The sequence below is a fragment of the Mugil cephalus genome, chromosome 1 (assembly GCF_022458985.1).
Source record: "Mugil cephalus isolate CIBA_MC_2020 chromosome 1, CIBA_Mcephalus_1.1, whole genome shotgun sequence".
NCBI lineage: Eukaryota > Metazoa > Chordata > Actinopteri > Mugiliformes > Mugilidae > Mugil > Mugil cephalus.
Genome location: NC_061770.1, coordinates 27,301,318 through 27,318,500, shown reverse-complemented (window position 1 = coordinate 27,318,500; position 17,183 = coordinate 27,301,318). Strand labels below are relative to the sequence as shown.

Genomic DNA, 17,183 nt, shown 5'->3' with positions numbered 1-17,183 from the left:
TTACAGTGTGTGTGTGTGTTACAGTGTGTGTGTGTGTGTGTTATATTGTGTGTGTGTGTGTGTTACAGTGTGTGTGTGTTATAGTGTGTGTGTGTTATTGTGTGTGTGTGTGTGTTATAGTGTGTGTGTGTTACAGTGTGTGTGTGTGTGTGTGTGTTATAGTGTGTTATAGTGTGTGTGTGTGTGTGTGTGTGTGTTATAGTGTGTTATAGTGTGTGTGTGTGTGTGTGTGTGTGTGTGTGTGTGTGTGTTATAGTGTGTGTGTGTTATAGTGTGTGTGTGTGTGTGTTACAGTGTGTGTGTGTTTGTGTACGTGTGCGTGTCTCTGACCACAGTTGTGTTTTTCCGACTCCTGGAGCTCCACAGATTTCCGTCGTCCTTCCAGCTGCTAATCCTCCTCCTAGAGCAGCGTCCAGCTCAGAGGAGAACGTCACGATGCTCTTTAGCTGCTCCTCCTTCTGCAGGAGCTCCAGAGCCGTTAGCGAGGCCACGCCTCCTCCTCCTCCTCCTCCTCCTCCTCCTCTTCCTCTTCCTCCCTCGCTCCTCACAATCTGCAGCACCTCCAGCGCCTCCTGCTGGGTCAGACCCGCCTCTGCAACAAAACCTCCGGTTACATCAACCTTAACTGGGATTAGTTTAAAAATAAGTTCATTAAAAAGAATAAAATAATTTAAAAACTACATCACCCAAGGCCCATGGAGGACACAGCTCTGTGTAAAGTCTACTTTAGATTAGCTTCAGTTTAGTTTGATTCGGGGAATCTTTTAAAGTCTTTTAAAGTCTTTTATCTTTGAATCCACCACAAAGAGATTAAACTGAGCCACATTTGATCCCAGAGCGACCTAAAACATATTCTATGATCCACTACCAACATTCTGGGCAGGTTGATATTTGACCCATAACACCACAGATTTCACTTTCTTTTTTAGAGACTTTCAAATTCTGCTAAAATGGTGAAAGATTTTCAGTGTGTTTATATCTGTTCTTGGAGACATCACGAAGCCTTGTTGTTTTCATAAAAACAGTCAAAATGTACATTTTTGTTAGTCAGATTTGACCCTAACACAATCTTAGTGTTTCACTTTTAACTTATAAAACCGCCGCTTTCTGTCTTCATGAATAAACCTGGAAGAGAACGTGAATATTAACAGAGAAGAGTTTACGTGTCGCGCTTTTAAAGCCTGAGAGCTAAAACGCGACATATTTTGACTGGACTCTGGCGGGAGCGTCACCTGTGCTGAGCTGGAGCTGGTCGAGGTGCAGCAGATCGGCTGTGAACTGGAAACCGGCGCGGACCAGTTTCGCCTTCGCCCCGGGACTCAGACACAGAGTGGACACCGGGCGCTGCATCGCGACCCACGGCTACTAACGCTGCTAACACCCCGCAACAAAACCTTCCAAACACCGCGCCATGACAGCTATCCCGGCATGCCTTTCAGTTTCAGGCCCCGCCCCCTGGGAGCAACTACAATCATTACGGTAGCCGGTCGCGCTAATGGCTTACAGACCGGTTACCGTAAAGCGTATAGTAGCGCGCAACATGTTTTTTCTCATTCATAAAACGCTATAATCGAGGACATTTTTGTGGACAGCTTTAGCCGGGGCACAGATCGTCCAAAGCGGGGCCTGTTCCCAGTAATCGGGGACATCTGGTTACCCTATTTATACACGAATCGACTGCTTCTGCCTGATCGCGTCTCCGTTTCTCCGCTCCACTCTTCCTGCCTGGCAGATCCAACATGGCGTCTTCCGCGGCCCAACGTGAGCTCTTCGCGGAGGGAGTCAGAGCGGTTCTCCACACCTGGCCAGTCCTCCAGGTAAGAGCCGGATAGAGAGGCAGAGAGACGAGTGACCGCGGAGAGGACAGGGTCGGGCTAACAGGCTAATGCTAACCGGTGCGTCTCCAGTCACATTGCGTGTCCACTCTCCTCAGATCGCGGTGGATAACGGCTTCGGCGGCGCATACGGCCAGCAGAAAGCCGACTGGCTGGTGGGTGTGGTCCAGCAGTATTTCCATGACAACGGTGGGTAACCGTGGTAACCGAGGAGGACGTCAGGGACGCCTCTGATTCGCCTGTTGTTTGGCTTTGATTGGTCACGTGGTCCTAACGCCTGTCTCTGTGATCAGCTGACCTGCAGCAGTGTGAGGTGGAGGACTTCATAGCTGAGCTGATGGACCAGGAGTTTGATACCGTGGTGGATGATGGGAGTTTACCACAGGTACAGAAGTACAAAGAGGTTCAAAAGGCGTTTCGTCGTTGATTCGAGTAGCTCTGGAAATCCAGTTGCCTTTTTTTATAAACACACTTTGGACTACAATGCACTGGATGAGAATGTTCACAGCCCATAGAAGCTAACACCACAACACCCAGTGTTAGCCTTACCGAGCTAATGTTAGCTATAACAGCGTTAGTGTCCAGTATTAGATTCCCAAGCAAAGTAATCCCGAACTTGTAATGCGAACGTAAACATGCTAATGTTAGCCCAAATAAGCTAACCCCAAACCCCAATGATTATCTAAACAAGGCGATATTACCCCAAAGAAGCTAACACCATTAGCCTAAACAAGTTACTATTAGCCGAAATAAGCTAATGTTTGCTTAAAAGACAGAATGTGAACCTAAACACGCTCATACTAGCCTGGACAAGCGAGTGCGATGCTAAATAAGAAAGTCCCCAACGACTAACTAATCTTCTATAATCCCAAACCCTAATGTGAACCTACACAAGCTAATGTTATCCTGATGTTTGTGTGCAGGTGTCCTCCAGTCTGTTACAGATGTTCACACAGTGGCAGCAGGGGGCGCTGTCGCAGCTCAAACACACCATAGACTCGCTCACACCGAAGAAGAGTCAGAGGGCAAAGGTCACGGCTCCGCCCACCGCGTCCGATGATGAGAATGAGGACGAGACTCAGGTGCGTCAGAGAACACCTGTTCACCGTCACCTTCAAACATGAGAAGGTGGATTTTACTTTCCGTCACGCGCTTCGAGAAAAAATGTTAGAGAAAAGTCAAAGTTGAGAGCTTGACTTGGGATTTAGTTCCAGATAAATCCTTCTGTTTTAGCTACGAACAGTCTAGTTCTCAGCATCAGGACTTTGAAGAGACTGAACCCAAAACTGAGACTGTTCCCGTGGAGAAAACACACAAGCTGGAAGAGGCTGTTAATGGAAATAAATAAAAAGCAGTGGCTCTAAAACTCTTCCCAGGTCTGAAGTATAGTTTCACCACTTCATCTGAAAGTCTACATGACGTTTTGTAAAAACAGTCACATGGTTGTTTTTCTCGAAGTGCATGATGGGACAAAACTTCCTCCTCATGTTTTCCTCTCGGGTCCCTGGTACCACCTTCCTGCACGTTATTCAGAGCTGAGGTGTGTCATGTGTCCAGGTGATGGAGTGCGAGACGTCCAGTCCATCGGTCAGCAGGACACAGCAAGCTCCTCCTCCTCCGTCTCCAGAGGAAGAGGACGGGTGGACGGTGGTGAGGAAGAGGAAGTGAGGGGACGAGGATGAAGACGAGGACGAGCGAGTTGGACTCAGAGACTGAAGCAGCTGAGGTTCAAGATGGAGGCGCTAATGTTTACGAGAGCGTCCTGAGACGTCTGGGGGTCGTCATGGAGACGCTGCTGGGACATCTGAGAGGACGGAGACATTAAAGTTTTATATCAAACATGATGAACGAACACAGAGCGCCGTTATTTCACCGAGGCAACGGGCGTCCGTCGCCTGTTAAAGCCTAATAACAAGGTCCTGATTTATCCTTTTACAGCCTTAACGTTCAAATATGTTTATTCCAAAATGAACCTTGTTTTACACTAAACTCTCAGCAACAGCAATGAGTCAGATCATTGGCCTAATAGCATAGTTACCCAGGTCACTGTAAAAATATCAATGTGCTGCTAAATATTTTGACATATTTAACAAATATTCAAGCGTTTTGCTATTAGGATAATGACATTTAAAGTTTACACAGTGTTCAAGGTTCTGTTGTTTTTAGCATTAGCTTTAGAATTAGCTTAGCGGTGGCAAAATCAAAAAATGAATCAGAAATAAATTATTTACAGAGATGAAGAATGTGAAATATAAATCATGGTCCTTAACGATAATGATAATTTTGGCGTCTTCGGTGCTGATGTATAAAAGAGTAAAAGAGAGAGGACAGAGGACAGAGGCCGTTTCAAGGCACCGTTTATTATATATGAACATAGAAAGAGGTGAGAACAGGTCAGAGGTCGTCTCACCAACAGAGCTCAATACTGTCACTAATAATACAGCGGTCGGAGGTTCTTCAGTCTCTGACCAGTCGTCAGCAGGAAGCGTCCGTTAAAAATTTAAATAAAAATCAACAGGAACGGACAAAATTCAGCAGAAAACTATGAAAAAAAAAAAACTTGAAGAGAAACGAGAGCAAAGACGAAGCGGAACAGTTTGGACGTCTGAGCGCAGTCGTTCACAAACAAGAGGGAAACGAAAAACCCGACAGACGAGGAGACGAAGCTGGAGCTGCAGTTCTACTGTCTGAACACACGGGGGCTCCAGCGCCACAAAGTTGGTTCATAGCAGGAGAAGAAGATCATAGATCATAAAGGACCCGATGACGGCTCCTCTGTGTTAGTGGGCGGGACTAAAATACACATCATATATGTTTTAGTTCGTTAATGTTGATGTGTGTTCAAGTTATTGGACGCTATGGAAACAGGAAGTGATGTCAAGGTGATGTGACAGTTGCCACGACAACGTGTAACTAAGCATCTGCGTGAAAGTGTTTTTTTTTACTTTTTAATTAGAATGAACTGTGGGAAAGTTACTGAATGAAACTAACCGACCTCAGTGAGTCATTAGCTAGTTAGCTATGTTAGCATTTACCAGTGTAAACCATAGACTGTTTATAAATCCGGACGACGTGTCTCCACTTCCTCTCATTGGTCAAACCAACACTATTTTTTCAGGGATGCGGACGGCGCCATCTTGTGAGTTTGGAGCCAGAGTCTGATTAGTACAGAGGGCGGAGCCATGATAGTGATGCCCCGCCCACACTGGACTAGTTTTTAAAGATAAGTTTTTACAACTCACGGTCCCATGGGACCTCTTTACCGCCGTGATGTCACATCCTGTTTCTACAGCATCAACCAACAAAGTAAAACAAAATTTATCCAGAAACGTGTCACTTGAACACTCAAAAGCATCATATTAACTTCCTGAATAAATTTATTTAATGTGTATTTTAGTGTTTTCAGTTTGACCCAAGTTCCGCCCACTAACAGGCAGGGGGTGGAGCTAATGACCGATACTGCAGCCACCAGGGGGAGCTCTACTAGCTTTGGCTTCACTTTAGAGGAGCTGGTCCATATTTATATACAGTCTATGTTATGAGTCCATGATGGAGCTGGATCCAAACAAAGATGGCGCCATATCCCCAAAGTTTAAGCCTCGCTTTGACCAATGAGAGGAGGCCATTGTTTTTTCTTTTTTTTTTACTCTGGTTTGGTTGTTTGTCCGTTAGTCTCCACGGGTTGAGACAGTTGTCAGTTTATTAAGGAGCCCCTCCTCTTGTTTACCTGCACAGCCAGTCAATCAGTTGCTATAGCAACCCACAGTCCAGGTGATCGTTTCCCACATGATGTGAAATCAACAAACGCTCCTCAAACACCAACTGTGTTTCTGTCTGCAGCCACGTTACACCAGTGTGTTCGTGTGCGTGTGCGTGTTCGTGTGTGTTCGTGTGCGTGTTCATGTGTGCAGCCATGCGTGCTGCAGACACTGCGCCGCCGTCGCTCTGCGATCCGGCTGCAGATCCAACATGGTGGACAGGAAGTCGCTGAACTGAGCGGCCTGGTCCAGCGGCCACTCGTACTTCTCCAGGAGAACCTCGAACAAACCCCACGGCTTCAGACTGGAGATGTGACGCAGCTCACCTGAAACAGGTAGACAGGAAGACAGTGTCAGCCCCTGGATTCCTCTCCACAGCAGAGGCATCGTGGGTATTGTAGTACATGGAGCACTAGCTGCTACTCCAAGTGAGAGCTGTGTTTTACTGAGACCTGCAGCTAAACAGAAACTCCACTTCTTAATAGCTCAGTTCATTAAGTGTAAAGCCTTTGATGATGTTGTTGGCAGTAAAACGGTGCAGACACCGGACAGACCTCTCCTGTTGAAGTATTCCCTGGAGTAGCGGCCAGACAGAGCGAAGGGCACAGGAATGGGTCCGAGCAGCTCGATGATGTGAGCGATGTGATCTGAGCGGAGAGAGAACGTTAGACGTTAGGGACGAGGTCGCGAAGCAGCGTGGATGAGAGGAGAACTCCTGCAGATACCTTCGTCTCTGGTGTAGTCTTCTCCTGAGTGGGGCTCAAACAGATAGTCTCCTGTGGCCAGCTCGAACGCCTGAAACACCAGCATCAGTCAGTCCTGTCCTACACGCTCTCAGAGGAAACACCACGGCTTCAACTGGCTCTAAACATCACCACGAATAAAACCCGGCCTCTGCAGAACATCCCACTTCTCCAGCGTCAGAAGCTCCAGGCTTCAGGTCATTATCCATCAGACTCTGGATCTAATCTGCTCCTCTCTCTGACGCTGCTGCAGAATCAGGTCACTCCTCATCTAGACCACGATGCTAACGGTGCTGATGCTAACCGTGCTGATGCTAACCGTGCTGATGCTAACGGTAGTAACAGGTAGTTTCAAAGTGTCTGACGCTGCATTGCATTTAGCTCGGAGCTGGGAACATCTTTCAGTGAAAAACAAGATGGCCGCCGCTACTAAAGCTCTGTCTGGTCTCAATATAACCTGGTAGAATATACGGTGGAAACTTGGTGTGTTTTATAATCAAATTTTTTATTTTTTCATGTAAAGTGAAATTAAAGTTCATATTAACTAATATTATTACTATGATCTTAAACTAAATTAGTTTAATTTGCTGTTTAAGTCCCACTAACTGTACATGAATAACTTGAACCATGAGTTTCAAGAGTTTTGAATTATTATTATTAGAATTATTTACAGGGATGAAACCTGAGGCACACATTTATAAAAATATTCTGAAGTTTTAATCGTAGAAGAAAATAATCCCGGTTTAGCAGCATGTTGGCGTGACATGACGTATAACACAGGAAACACTTCAGTTACACTGTGACAGCGTGAAGCTTCTAGTTGCTGTTCACACGGGGGCGGCCATGTTGGAAACTCAATTCTATTCTGGCTCAGTGAGACTTTCTGAGAAGCACCATGAGCCCGAATGTTTGTCAGGAGTCTGGCTGCACTTCCTGAAGCTGCAGACGAGTGCCACTGTTTTCATTATGATAATTATGAATTTGATTTTATATTGGTTCATTTATTTCTTATTTATATTATTTAAATTAATGTTCAGTTCAACTTCCACGTCACAAAACATCTTAAAAATTAAAAAAAAGTCTCTGTTTCTGGAAAAAGTTTGGATGTTTTCGTTCTTTAAGCACCGGCACCGTTTCTAAAGTATCAGATAAAACCTGGACCAGACCCAGACCCTGGACCAGACCCTGGACCAGGACCAGACCCAGACCAGGACCAGGACCAGGACCAGGACCAGACCCAGACCCTGGACCAGGACCAGGACCAGACCCAGACCCTGGACCAGACCCTGGACCAGGACCAGGACCAGACCCAGACCCAGACCCAGACCCAGACCCAGGACCAGACCCAGACCAGACCCAGACCCAGGACCAGACCCAGGACCAGACCCAGACCCAGACCCAGGAATAGGAATAGGAATAGGACCAGGACCAGACCCAGACCCAGACCCAGACCCAGACCATGGACCAGACTCAGGACCAGACCCAGACCATGGACCAGACTCAGGACCAGACCCAGACCATGGACCAGGACCAGACCCAGACCCAGACCTAGACCCAGACCCAGGACCAGGACCAGGACCAGGACCAGACCCAGGACCAGACCTAGACCCAGACCCAGGACCAGACCCAGGACCAGACCCAGGACCAGACCCAGACCCTGGACCCTGGACCCTGGACCAGGACCAGACCCAGACCAGGACCAGACCCAGACCCAGGACCAGACCCAGACCCAGACCCACATGCTGCTGTGTGATGACCGTGATGTTTACCATGCAGGCCGTGCTCCAGATGTCGGCCGGCGTCCCGTACTCGGCTCCGATCAGAACCTCCAGAGCTCGGTACTGTCTGGTCTGAATGTCCTCTGTGAAGTGTTTGTGCTGGACGAGAGACGTGGAAGACGAGAGACGGAGCGGTCATTGGTGGACGTAAGCAGAGAAGAAGAGGAGGAGACGATGATGATGATGATGATGAAGATGAAGGACACTCACCACCCAGCATGCGTTTCCTAGATCAGCGATCTTCACTCTCAGCTTGCTGGCGTTCTGAGGATCCAGAGGACTGAGGACAAAGTCTGAGGCGCTGAACACTGGAGACAAGAGACGAGAGACGAGAGACACGTCAACGCTCAGCATCCGCCTCTAGAACCAAATATCCATCACATGCATGAATTACATCATCCAAGAACACAAAGAGGAAAACAACATCTTCTCCAGAACTTAAATGTCATGGATGGTTTCAGGCTGGTTCTACTTCCACCCGCTCCCTGGAGACAGATTATTGTCTCTGTGTCCCCGTCCTGCTCTGTCCTGTCTCTCACCTTCTCGTCCACTCGAGCATCCCGACTGAGTGGACAGCGCCGACTCAGACGTCGCGGACATCACAGAGCTGGAGAAGCCTGATAGGCCAGAGGCGGGGCTGGAGAAACGTCCGGGGGCGTGGCCATTACACCTGTCCTCCAACCAGGAGCAGCTGGACTCTGGGCTGGCCTTCCTATTGGCTGCGGAGCAACAAAGAAACACCAGAACATTTCTGCTCATGTTCCACTCAGTGTTTGTCGCTACTAATAAACATCCTAAAATAACTGAGAACAAATGTATCTGATCTAGTTTTTATTATCTATGAACCATGAACCACATGTTCCTTCATCTCCATCTACTGGTCTAATGGTGCTACTACAGATACACAGTACAGCTGTGTTGTATTTAAAGTTAGCTTAGCATTTACATGCAGCATGTAGCCTTGGTGACTGTTAAATTAGCATTGCTATGTAGCATGTAGCCTTGGTGGCTTTTAGCTTAGGATTGCTATGTAGCATGTAGCCTTGGTGGCTTTTAGCTTAGGATTGCTATGTAGCATGTAGCCTTGGTGGCTGTTAGCTTAGCATTGCTATGTAGCATGTAGCCCTGGTGGCTGGTAGCTTAGCATTGCTATGTAGCATGTAGCCTTGGTGGCTGGTAGCTTAGCATTGCTATGTAGCATGTAGCCTTGGTGGCTGGTAGCTTAGCATTGCTGTGTAGCATGTATCCTTGGTGGCTGGTAGCTTAGCATTGCTATGTAGCATGTAGCCTTGGTGGCTGGTAGCTTAGCATTGCTATGTAGCATGTAGCCTTGGTGGCTGGTAGCTTAGCATTGCTATGTAGCATGTATCCTTGGTGGCTGGTTAGCTTAGCATTGCTATGTAGCATGTAGCCTTGGTGGCTGGTAGCTTAGCATTGCTATGTAGCATGTAGCCTTGGTGGCTGGGGTCCTGGGGAGTTCCATGTGTAAATCTCCATCTTCTTCTGGATCGTATAATGAGCTCAATGGTAGAATGTGATGACGTCCAGGAGAAATAAAATGTCCAAAGGTTGAATTGTGTGAACGTTGCCTCCTGTAGTGAATCAGTAGCATTTTGGAGCCAGATTCACTTTAAGAGGTAAAAACCCAACGTGGATGAACACTTTGGGTTAATTTTCACTATTAGCATAGCCTGTTTAGCATTCACACTAGCCTCATTAACTCACCGGTGGCGTCGGTGTCTTCAGGCTGGACGTCCTCTTCCTCCATCCTCTGAAGACAAACAGCAGGAATAAAATGTGATGTGTGATTGGCTGGAGCGTTGGCAGCAGTGGGAGGTGTTAGCGTTAGCAGTGGCAGGCGTTAGCGTTAGCTCACCTGGATATCCACCAGCCTCTCCTCTAACAGACGCTGCTGACGCTTCGCTTTCCTCTTCAGCTTCTTCTTCTTGTTTTTAGACAACTTTCCAGCCTGAACACACACACCCAGGGTTGAGACACACGTACAGGACATCGGATCGGATCCATGTCAACATGTCGCTAACAGGGCTAAGAGTGCTAACAGGGCTAACAGTGCTAACAAACACACACAAACATTCCCTGCGTTACTGACACCAACACGATAAAAACTGACTTGAATGAAACCAGCGACGTCTGAACCACACGGTCACCAGAGGAGTGGACCATGAACCAGTCCAACGTGTCTCCTGTGTCCTGGACGTCCAACGAGACGAGACGAGACGAGACAACTGTGGTGTTCAAGAGTGAACCTCCTCTAACGGTGTAAAAAAAAACTAAAATATATGATGTTTTTAAAGCAATTCAAAACCTACATTTCCAATTTGGCTTTTAATTGAATTAATTTATTTGTTTATTTATTTAAATTTGATCTTTTTTTACTGTTTTATCATTTTTATTCTGATATGAACATATTTGTATCACTTTTTTAGTCATTCTCTTCACTTTGTCCTCATGTTTTATTCCATTTCTACTAATTTGTAGTTTAATGTATTTTACACATTGTGGCTTATTGTTTGCATTCACTGTAAGTTGCGGTGGTTTTCTCTCCCAGGTGTGATTATTGTATGAAACGTTCTATTGGTTGGTTGGTGCTCGTAGCTCAGACCTCTGGGCGTGGCCTCGTTAGGTTTCATCCAATCAGCTCCCGCTATTTTTATTTAAGCAGTCTAACGCAACCTGGGGACAAGTCCTTCGACCAATCAGAGCACAGCAGGCGTCACACCTGGATAGACTTACCTGTAGGTCCCTGGGAGCCGTGCTAACTGGAGAGAGACACATGGGGACAGAAAGACAGACAGAGACAGAGAGAGAGAGACAGGAAGAAAACATCAGAAACACAGGATAGAGACGGAGAGTTAGACCTGTAAAAGAGAGACAGCTCAGAAAGTAGACAGACAGGTGGAAAGACAGGTGGATGGACGTTGGGACAGACAGACAGGTGGACAGACGGGACAGACGTTGGGACAGACAGGTAGGTGGACATGCAGATGGACAGACAGACAGAAACCACAGCTCCCAGTAACAGTCAGACTCATCCCTTATTATTTTTTAAACACTTCCTGGTTCTAACTGTTCCGACCAATAAGATGGCAGCTCCTCACCTGATGACCCAGAAGGGGGCGGGGCCCCGGCTCTCTGCCAGACGGTGGCCTCGGCCGCCAGCCTCCGGATGTAGACCTCGTCCACGTCCAGTAAGATGTTCTCTGGTTTGATGTCGGTGTGGATGATCTTACACTTGGTGTGGAGGTAGTCTAGACCCTGCAGGACCTGCAAGACCAGGACCCCGTACGGGGGGGGGGCGGGGTCAGAGGGTCAGAGGGTCAACGGGGTCAACATGTCTGGGACTGGACCTGCTACCTGTCGGATGATGGTCTTCACACAGACCAGAGGGAGGCCCATGTAGTTGGACTTGATGATCCACTTCAACAGCTGATGCCCCAGAACCTCCAGAACCATACAGACATCTGAGACAGGCTGAGGAAGACAGACGGGCAGGGAGACAGGTAGAGAGACAGGTAGAGAGACAGGCAGGGAGACGGGGAGAGAGACAGGTAGAGAGACAGGTAGAGAGACAGGCTGAGAGACAGGTAGAGAGACAGGTAGAGAGACAGGCTGAGAGACAGGTAGAGAGACAGGTAGAGAGACAGGCTGAGAGACAGGTAGAGAGAGAGACAGGTAGAGAGAGACAGGTAGAGAGAGAGACAGAGAGACAGGCAGAGAGAGACAGGTAGAGAGAGAGACAGGTAGAGAGACAGGCAGGGAGACAGGTAGAGAGAGAGACAGGTAGAGAGAGACAGGTAGAGAGAGACAGGTAGAGAGAGAGACAGGTAGAGAGAGAGACAGAGAGACAGGCAGAGAGAGAGAGAGACAGGTAGAGAGACAGGTAGAGAGAGAGAGAGACAGGTAGAGAGACAGGTAGAGAGACAGGCTGAGGAAGACAGACAGGTAGAGAGACAGGTAGAGAGACAGGTAGACAGAGACAGGGAGAGCGACAGGTAAAGGATACGAACTCCATTGACTCCAGAGATTTTGAAGTCGTCGATGAGCTGGACGATGGTTTCTCTGTAGGGGTCAGACGGGTCACTGTCCCTCACCTGGAGACAGACAGACAGGTAGACAGACAGGTAGACAGACAGACAGGTAGACAGGTAGACAGACAGACAGGTAGACAGACAGGTAGACAGACAGACAGGTAGACAGGTGGATAGACAGGTAGACAGACAGGTGAGCCGGGTCCTCCTCACTACAGGGTTTCATGTGGAGACGAGGACTCACACATCGGAGCAGCTTGATCTCGTCCAGAGCCGTCTCGGTGTAATGAGGAGCACTCTTCACCACCTTCAGGGCCACGAAGCGCTTCTTCCTGCACCACAGACACAACCAGAACCAGAACCATGTGACCCGAGAACCACAACCGAGCCCAGAAAACGTGTGAAAGCAGAGAGAGTCGTACTGCAGGTCCCAGCACAGCCACACGGTGGAGAAGTGGCCCCAGCCCAGCTTCCTGACCACATGGTACCGCCCATTAAACAGGTCCCCGATCTGGACCGGGTAGTAGCCCCCTGGAGACACGGGGGGGGGGGGGGGGACACAGGGGGGGACACAGGGGGGGGACGCAGGGTGAGACAGGGAGACATCATCTTCATCATCATCATCATCATCATCTTAGTCTAACTCACCTTTGCAGTAGTCTGACGGGTCTTCCTGCTCCTCGTCGTCAGAGCCCAGCAGCTGAGCGGGGGGCGGGCTTAACTCTGGAGGGGGCGGGCTCAGAGCAGGGGGCGGAGAGATCAGTTGAGGTGTGGCCGACGACATCTGGGGAGGAAGGCTGATGGGGGGAGGCAGAGGGTCCAGGGGGTGGAGGAAGGGAGTGGAGGATGTGCAGAGAGGGGAGTAGAGGTGGGAAGAGGACGTGAACGTCACCGACGTCAGGAGGAAGTGGTCGGGGTGGGAGGGGCTTAGTGGAGGGGTGGGAGGGGCTTTGGCAGGGACTGGGGAGTGGTTGTGGTGAGCGCTGTGAGGGGAGGCGGGAGGAGACGTGACGGGTTGTATCCGGCCGTTTGCCGTGACAAGAGTCCTATGAGGCGACCTAGAGGAATTCTGGGTAATATTTTGGTTAACAGCTGGTGGCGAGTAGCCGGGGGAGTGGGGCAGATTCTGAGATGTGGCAGGAGGGGTTTGGCAGAAAAACATGGTTTGGCGGGGGGGTTCAGGGGCCACCGGGGGTGCTACAAGGGTATTTATTGCATCTAGAATGGGTGGGGTGGTGGGCGGGGCAGGAGGAGGCGATGGGCTGGTTGTGGTGGTTGTGGTGGGTAAGGCCGTGATGTGGGGGGGTTTTCCTTCGGGGGCGTCATCGGGATCTTGTGTTGTTGCGTTTCCTGGTGCTGTGCTGGTTTCTGCAGGACTCTGGGGGGGCAACCGGTCAGACTGGGGGCAAATGTTTGGGGCTGTTGGGTCAGTGTTCAGACTCTGGAGGTCACAGAGTTCATCAGGTCTGAAAAAAGAAAATAAACGTGTAAAATGACTTATAATAAAAATGTGTTATGTCTCATTATATCTAAGAGCTGTATGAATCAAACACCAGTGACACTGATACAAAAGTGTCAGAATAAAGATAAATGTTACTGTGTCAGAGAACAAAGTAGAGAATATAAATATAAAACCATTATTTAGAGTAAAAACCAGCCGTGATATTTGGTTTAAAGCCCAGTTCAGATATGAGATAGTGAAGTAAAACCTGATGAGTAACTGTGCTAAAGTAGAACATTTTTAGAGATGTTTCAGCTCGTTTGTGTCCAGACAGAATCACAAATCATGTCTTTTTGTCACATTTTGGCTCCGTTTGTGCCATTTAACCTTCCTCAGGTACCGGTCTGAAAAACTAATTTAGTTCCACTGATATATAACTGAATACAAACACAACAGTTGTGACTCCTTCATCCAGACAGTGTGGAAAAGGTGAAACTCAAAGGAGAATATCTCCACAACCCATTGGTCAGTGTAAATGATTGACACCTCTATCGACCAATCAGACTCTAGAGAATCGAAAGCCATGTCCACATTTACCATAGCAACCACCAATGAGAACCCAGAGCAAAGTAAACCCAAAGAAGATCGCATACGGTCTGCGACCCGACGCTCCAACCTAGAAGCCTCTTCTTCTTCTTCATGTAAATAAACAGGAGCTTCCTGATTTCAAACCGACTCAGTCATAGAAGAAGCCATTAGCAGCATTTTTTGGAGCTGGAATATAACTTTTAATCACAAACAGCAAAGCTAAGAAACACTTTATGATTTTGTGAATGTTGTTTTCGCGACTCTTTGGCTTCTAGCTCTCTGAGTGTTGCACAGTGAAGAGACAGACACCGTTGTAATCAGCAGCATCTCTGCTTTCAGATGCCGTATTCAGGGTTCTGGGTTTAATTCGTGTTTCGTTCAGGTGGAAACGCCTGACAGAGGCTTTTAGATGAGTTTCTCACCGTCATTTTGGTGTGTTACATGTTCGGAGTGGTGCAAGCTATCATGCGTTTAGATCATCTGTAGCAGTCGGATCTGACGTCAACCCCCTGAACGAGGGCGCTCGGTCTGAAGAGGTCAACTAATAAACCAGAGTCATGATACTACAGACCCTGGTTAGAGGATGAACCACTGAGAACTCATCCTCTTACACTCTGCATTCAGTCACACCTCCTTCCTTCCTACCTACCTTCACTCTTTCCTTCATTTCTTCCTCCCTTCACTTTTATTCTTCCTTCCTTCCTTCCTTTTCTTACCTTCGTCCTTTTATGAGAAGCAGCTTTACCCTCTTTTATGATTATTTTATTTAATTATTTTATGACTCATGCAACAGTTTTTTTTTTTATTTGAATCAGCGTCGTCTCCGTTGACACCGCCCGGGCCGATGGAGGGTGAACTATAAATAACAAACATGAGTTGATCCTGAAGTCTGTCTGAGCATGGACGGACGGCTGCACGTGTCCCTGCATGAAACTGTGTGTGTGTGTGCGTATGTGTTATATGATCCACAACACACACCTCGGTCTATTTCAGTTCCATCTCAGGCGAACCTCAACAATGTCCATGACTCAGAGACGTCAGCCACAGCAGCTGTGTGTATGGGATCATGATTCCACTTCTATTATTGGACCCAACCAGTTCCTGTCAGCTAGCTTAGCTTAGCTTAGCCTAGCCTAGCCTAGCAGTTTGACTCGTGTGCAGAACCTCCATGAGAAATCTGGTGCCTCAGTCCATCATCAGGGAATTCCTCATCCCTCATTCGTATATTCATGTCTGGAACCTCCTGAAGGCTGCAGAGTTTATGTCGAGCTGTTTTACACATGTTTCAGACCGGAGGCTGTTTTTTAAGAGTCTCTCCTTAAACAGCAGAAAAAGTTTTGCTTCATGCATTTTAAGAATTATGATGATTCGCATTTGTTAACATTCAGGATTCGATGAACCCTTAAATGACCAGGAGAGGAGAAAGACATTTTCTTGGAATGACCACAGTTAAATTTAGCCTCTACATGAGCGTATAAGTGTGTGTGTGAGTGTGTTGATGTTCGGTGTGCATTTCCATGTGTGTTATTGCTGTCTTACTGCTTCTCATCTGCTCGGACCCTCCGGTTTTTCTTGCCCCTCCGTCTGTGTTTCTTCCCGGTGCCGGCAGAGTTTACGTTTCCTGCACCTACTGCTGCTTGAGAGGACGAAGAGAAAATGATTTAATCTCACACCAGACTCCATTCACAAAATGTGGAAATTTATTTATGTGACCCCATCCAGGCCCCATTATTAACCCTGAAGAAACATCATGAACAGTAACAGAACAACAAGCACATGAAGACCCAGACACACAGCAACAACAATTAAACAGCTGTCATGTTTCCTTCACCAATCTCCATTCATAAAGCTCCATATTTAGGTTCTCCTCTTCTCTGCAACTATTTAAATAAATAAAAAAACACCAATTTGCAGATGTTGGCAGTTACTGGACACAGTTCTCCAGTTCGGCATGAAAACACTTCAGCATAAACCAAACACACTAGGACCAGGGGCAGAGAGGTTAAATAATATTTTAGACAATTAAAAAGATGTCACACTGAGGTTCAGTGTGCCGAATTTACCAACAGACGTTTTATTAAAGGATAACACCGAAGTCAAGGTGACCAGTAGTAAAAATAGTAAATATTACTAAATGTTAGGTTTTTTTAAGTGGAGTCTGGTGTCAGGAGTCGGAGCTCCGCCAGTGCAGAGTGTCACCGCCTGGTACCGTTAGCTGAGGCCACTTTACCTATCAACATCTCGGCTGCTGCTCCCCAAACCGAACCGGGTAAAAAACCGAGTGTATCCCGGCCGGGCTGGCGGCTCTTCGGCCTCCTTTAGCCGGCGGCGGTTCACCAGAGACAGGGGAGCTGAGACCCAGACAGAGGTCCGAGCATCCGCGGACTAACCCTGGTCACGATCCGCCGGCCTGTCCCGTTAGCTCCGTTAGCTCCGTTAGCTCCGTTAGCCCCGTTAGCTCTGCTAGCTCCGGTAGCAAATCAGCGTCCCTTCTGTGCAGTCTCTGCAGGGGGTCAGTGCCGCCCGGGTCCCGGTTGTGTCCCGGTCCAAACGGGTTCTCTGGGTGCGTTTAAGTCGCTGTCTCCGTCCACACGTTCATGGACCGAACAGCTGCTGACAGTTTGACACTAGACACCGGGATTTGCGCATGCGCAGTGAGGAGCCACGCTGAGGCGAGCTAAACTGGGAGCGAGGGGGCGTTCACTGTCCGTAAGAACGGTGGGACATATCAGTGTCTGTGAAGTTCACATCTCTAATAACAGCGGAAAGACGAATATTAAAAGTAAGGACAGTGTCTTCCGTCCTTCCTTCATCCTTCCTTTCTTCTGTCCTTCCTTTCTTTCCTTCCCTCCTTTAATCCTTCCTTCCCTGTATTCTCTCCCTTTCATCCTTGCCTTGCATACTTAATTTCTTCCTTTAATCCTCCCTTTCCTTCCTTCCTTCCTTCCCTCCTTCCTTCCTTCCTCAGAAGCTGATTTAAATCTTTAAAAC

The 17,183-nt window shown here is 47.9% G+C and overlaps 3 protein-coding genes across 5 annotated transcripts in view; 1 reads left to right on the top strand and 2 right to left on the bottom strand.

Annotated features, from left to right (window-relative positions):
* The window catches only part of rad51c (RAD51 paralog C), a 3,836-nt gene extending 2,352 nt beyond the window's left edge, over positions 1–1,484 (bottom strand). For both annotated transcript variants that reach the window (XM_047587410.1, XM_047587418.1), the window contains exons 1-2: positions 1,233–1,484; positions 331–592 (exon numbers count right to left, since the gene is read on the bottom strand). In XM_047587410.1, the coding sequence (XP_047443366.1) occupies positions 331–592; positions 1,233–1,350 (380 nt within the window). In that variant the 5' untranslated portion in view covers positions 1,351–1,484. The remainder of the gene's footprint in view (positions 1–330; positions 593–1,232) is intronic.
* A 107-nt stretch (positions 1,485–1,591) lies between these two features.
* On the top strand, positions 1,592–3,679 carry tsr2 (TSR2 ribosome maturation factor). Its single transcript, XM_047588464.1, has 5 exons — positions 1,592–1,817; positions 1,934–2,024; positions 2,129–2,220; positions 2,759–2,917; positions 3,393–3,679. The coding sequence occupies exons 1-5, from the start codon at positions 1,740–1,742 to the stop codon at positions 3,501–3,503; spliced, it is 531 nt and encodes a 176-aa protein (XP_047444420.1). The 5' UTR covers positions 1,592–1,739; the 3' UTR covers positions 3,504–3,679.
* Positions 3,680–4,175: 496 nt separating this feature from the next.
* On the bottom strand, positions 4,176–16,854 carry srpk3 (SRSF protein kinase 3). Of its 2 annotated transcripts, none has more exons than XM_047586081.1 (17): positions 16,423–16,854; positions 15,732–15,828; positions 12,812–13,629; positions 12,586–12,694; positions 12,408–12,495; positions 12,139–12,226; positions 11,490–11,596; positions 11,234–11,399; positions 10,869–10,894; positions 9,991–10,083; positions 9,840–9,885; positions 8,654–8,833; positions 8,325–8,422; positions 8,106–8,213; positions 6,319–6,388; positions 6,148–6,240; positions 4,176–5,919 (listed from the first exon to the last, which is right to left on the bottom strand). In XM_047586081.1, exons 1-17 carry the CDS (start codon positions 16,430–16,432, stop codon positions 5,735–5,737), a joined length of 2,382 nt encoding a protein of 793 aa, XP_047442037.1. In that variant the 5' UTR covers positions 16,433–16,854; the 3' UTR covers positions 4,176–5,734. The 2 variants fall into 2 exon arrangements, with proteins under 2 accessions (XP_047442037.1, XP_047442038.1); XM_047586082.1 differs by having other exon boundaries at positions 15,732–15,825; positions 16,423–16,853.
* Between the last annotated feature and the right edge of the window lie 329 nt (positions 16,855–17,183).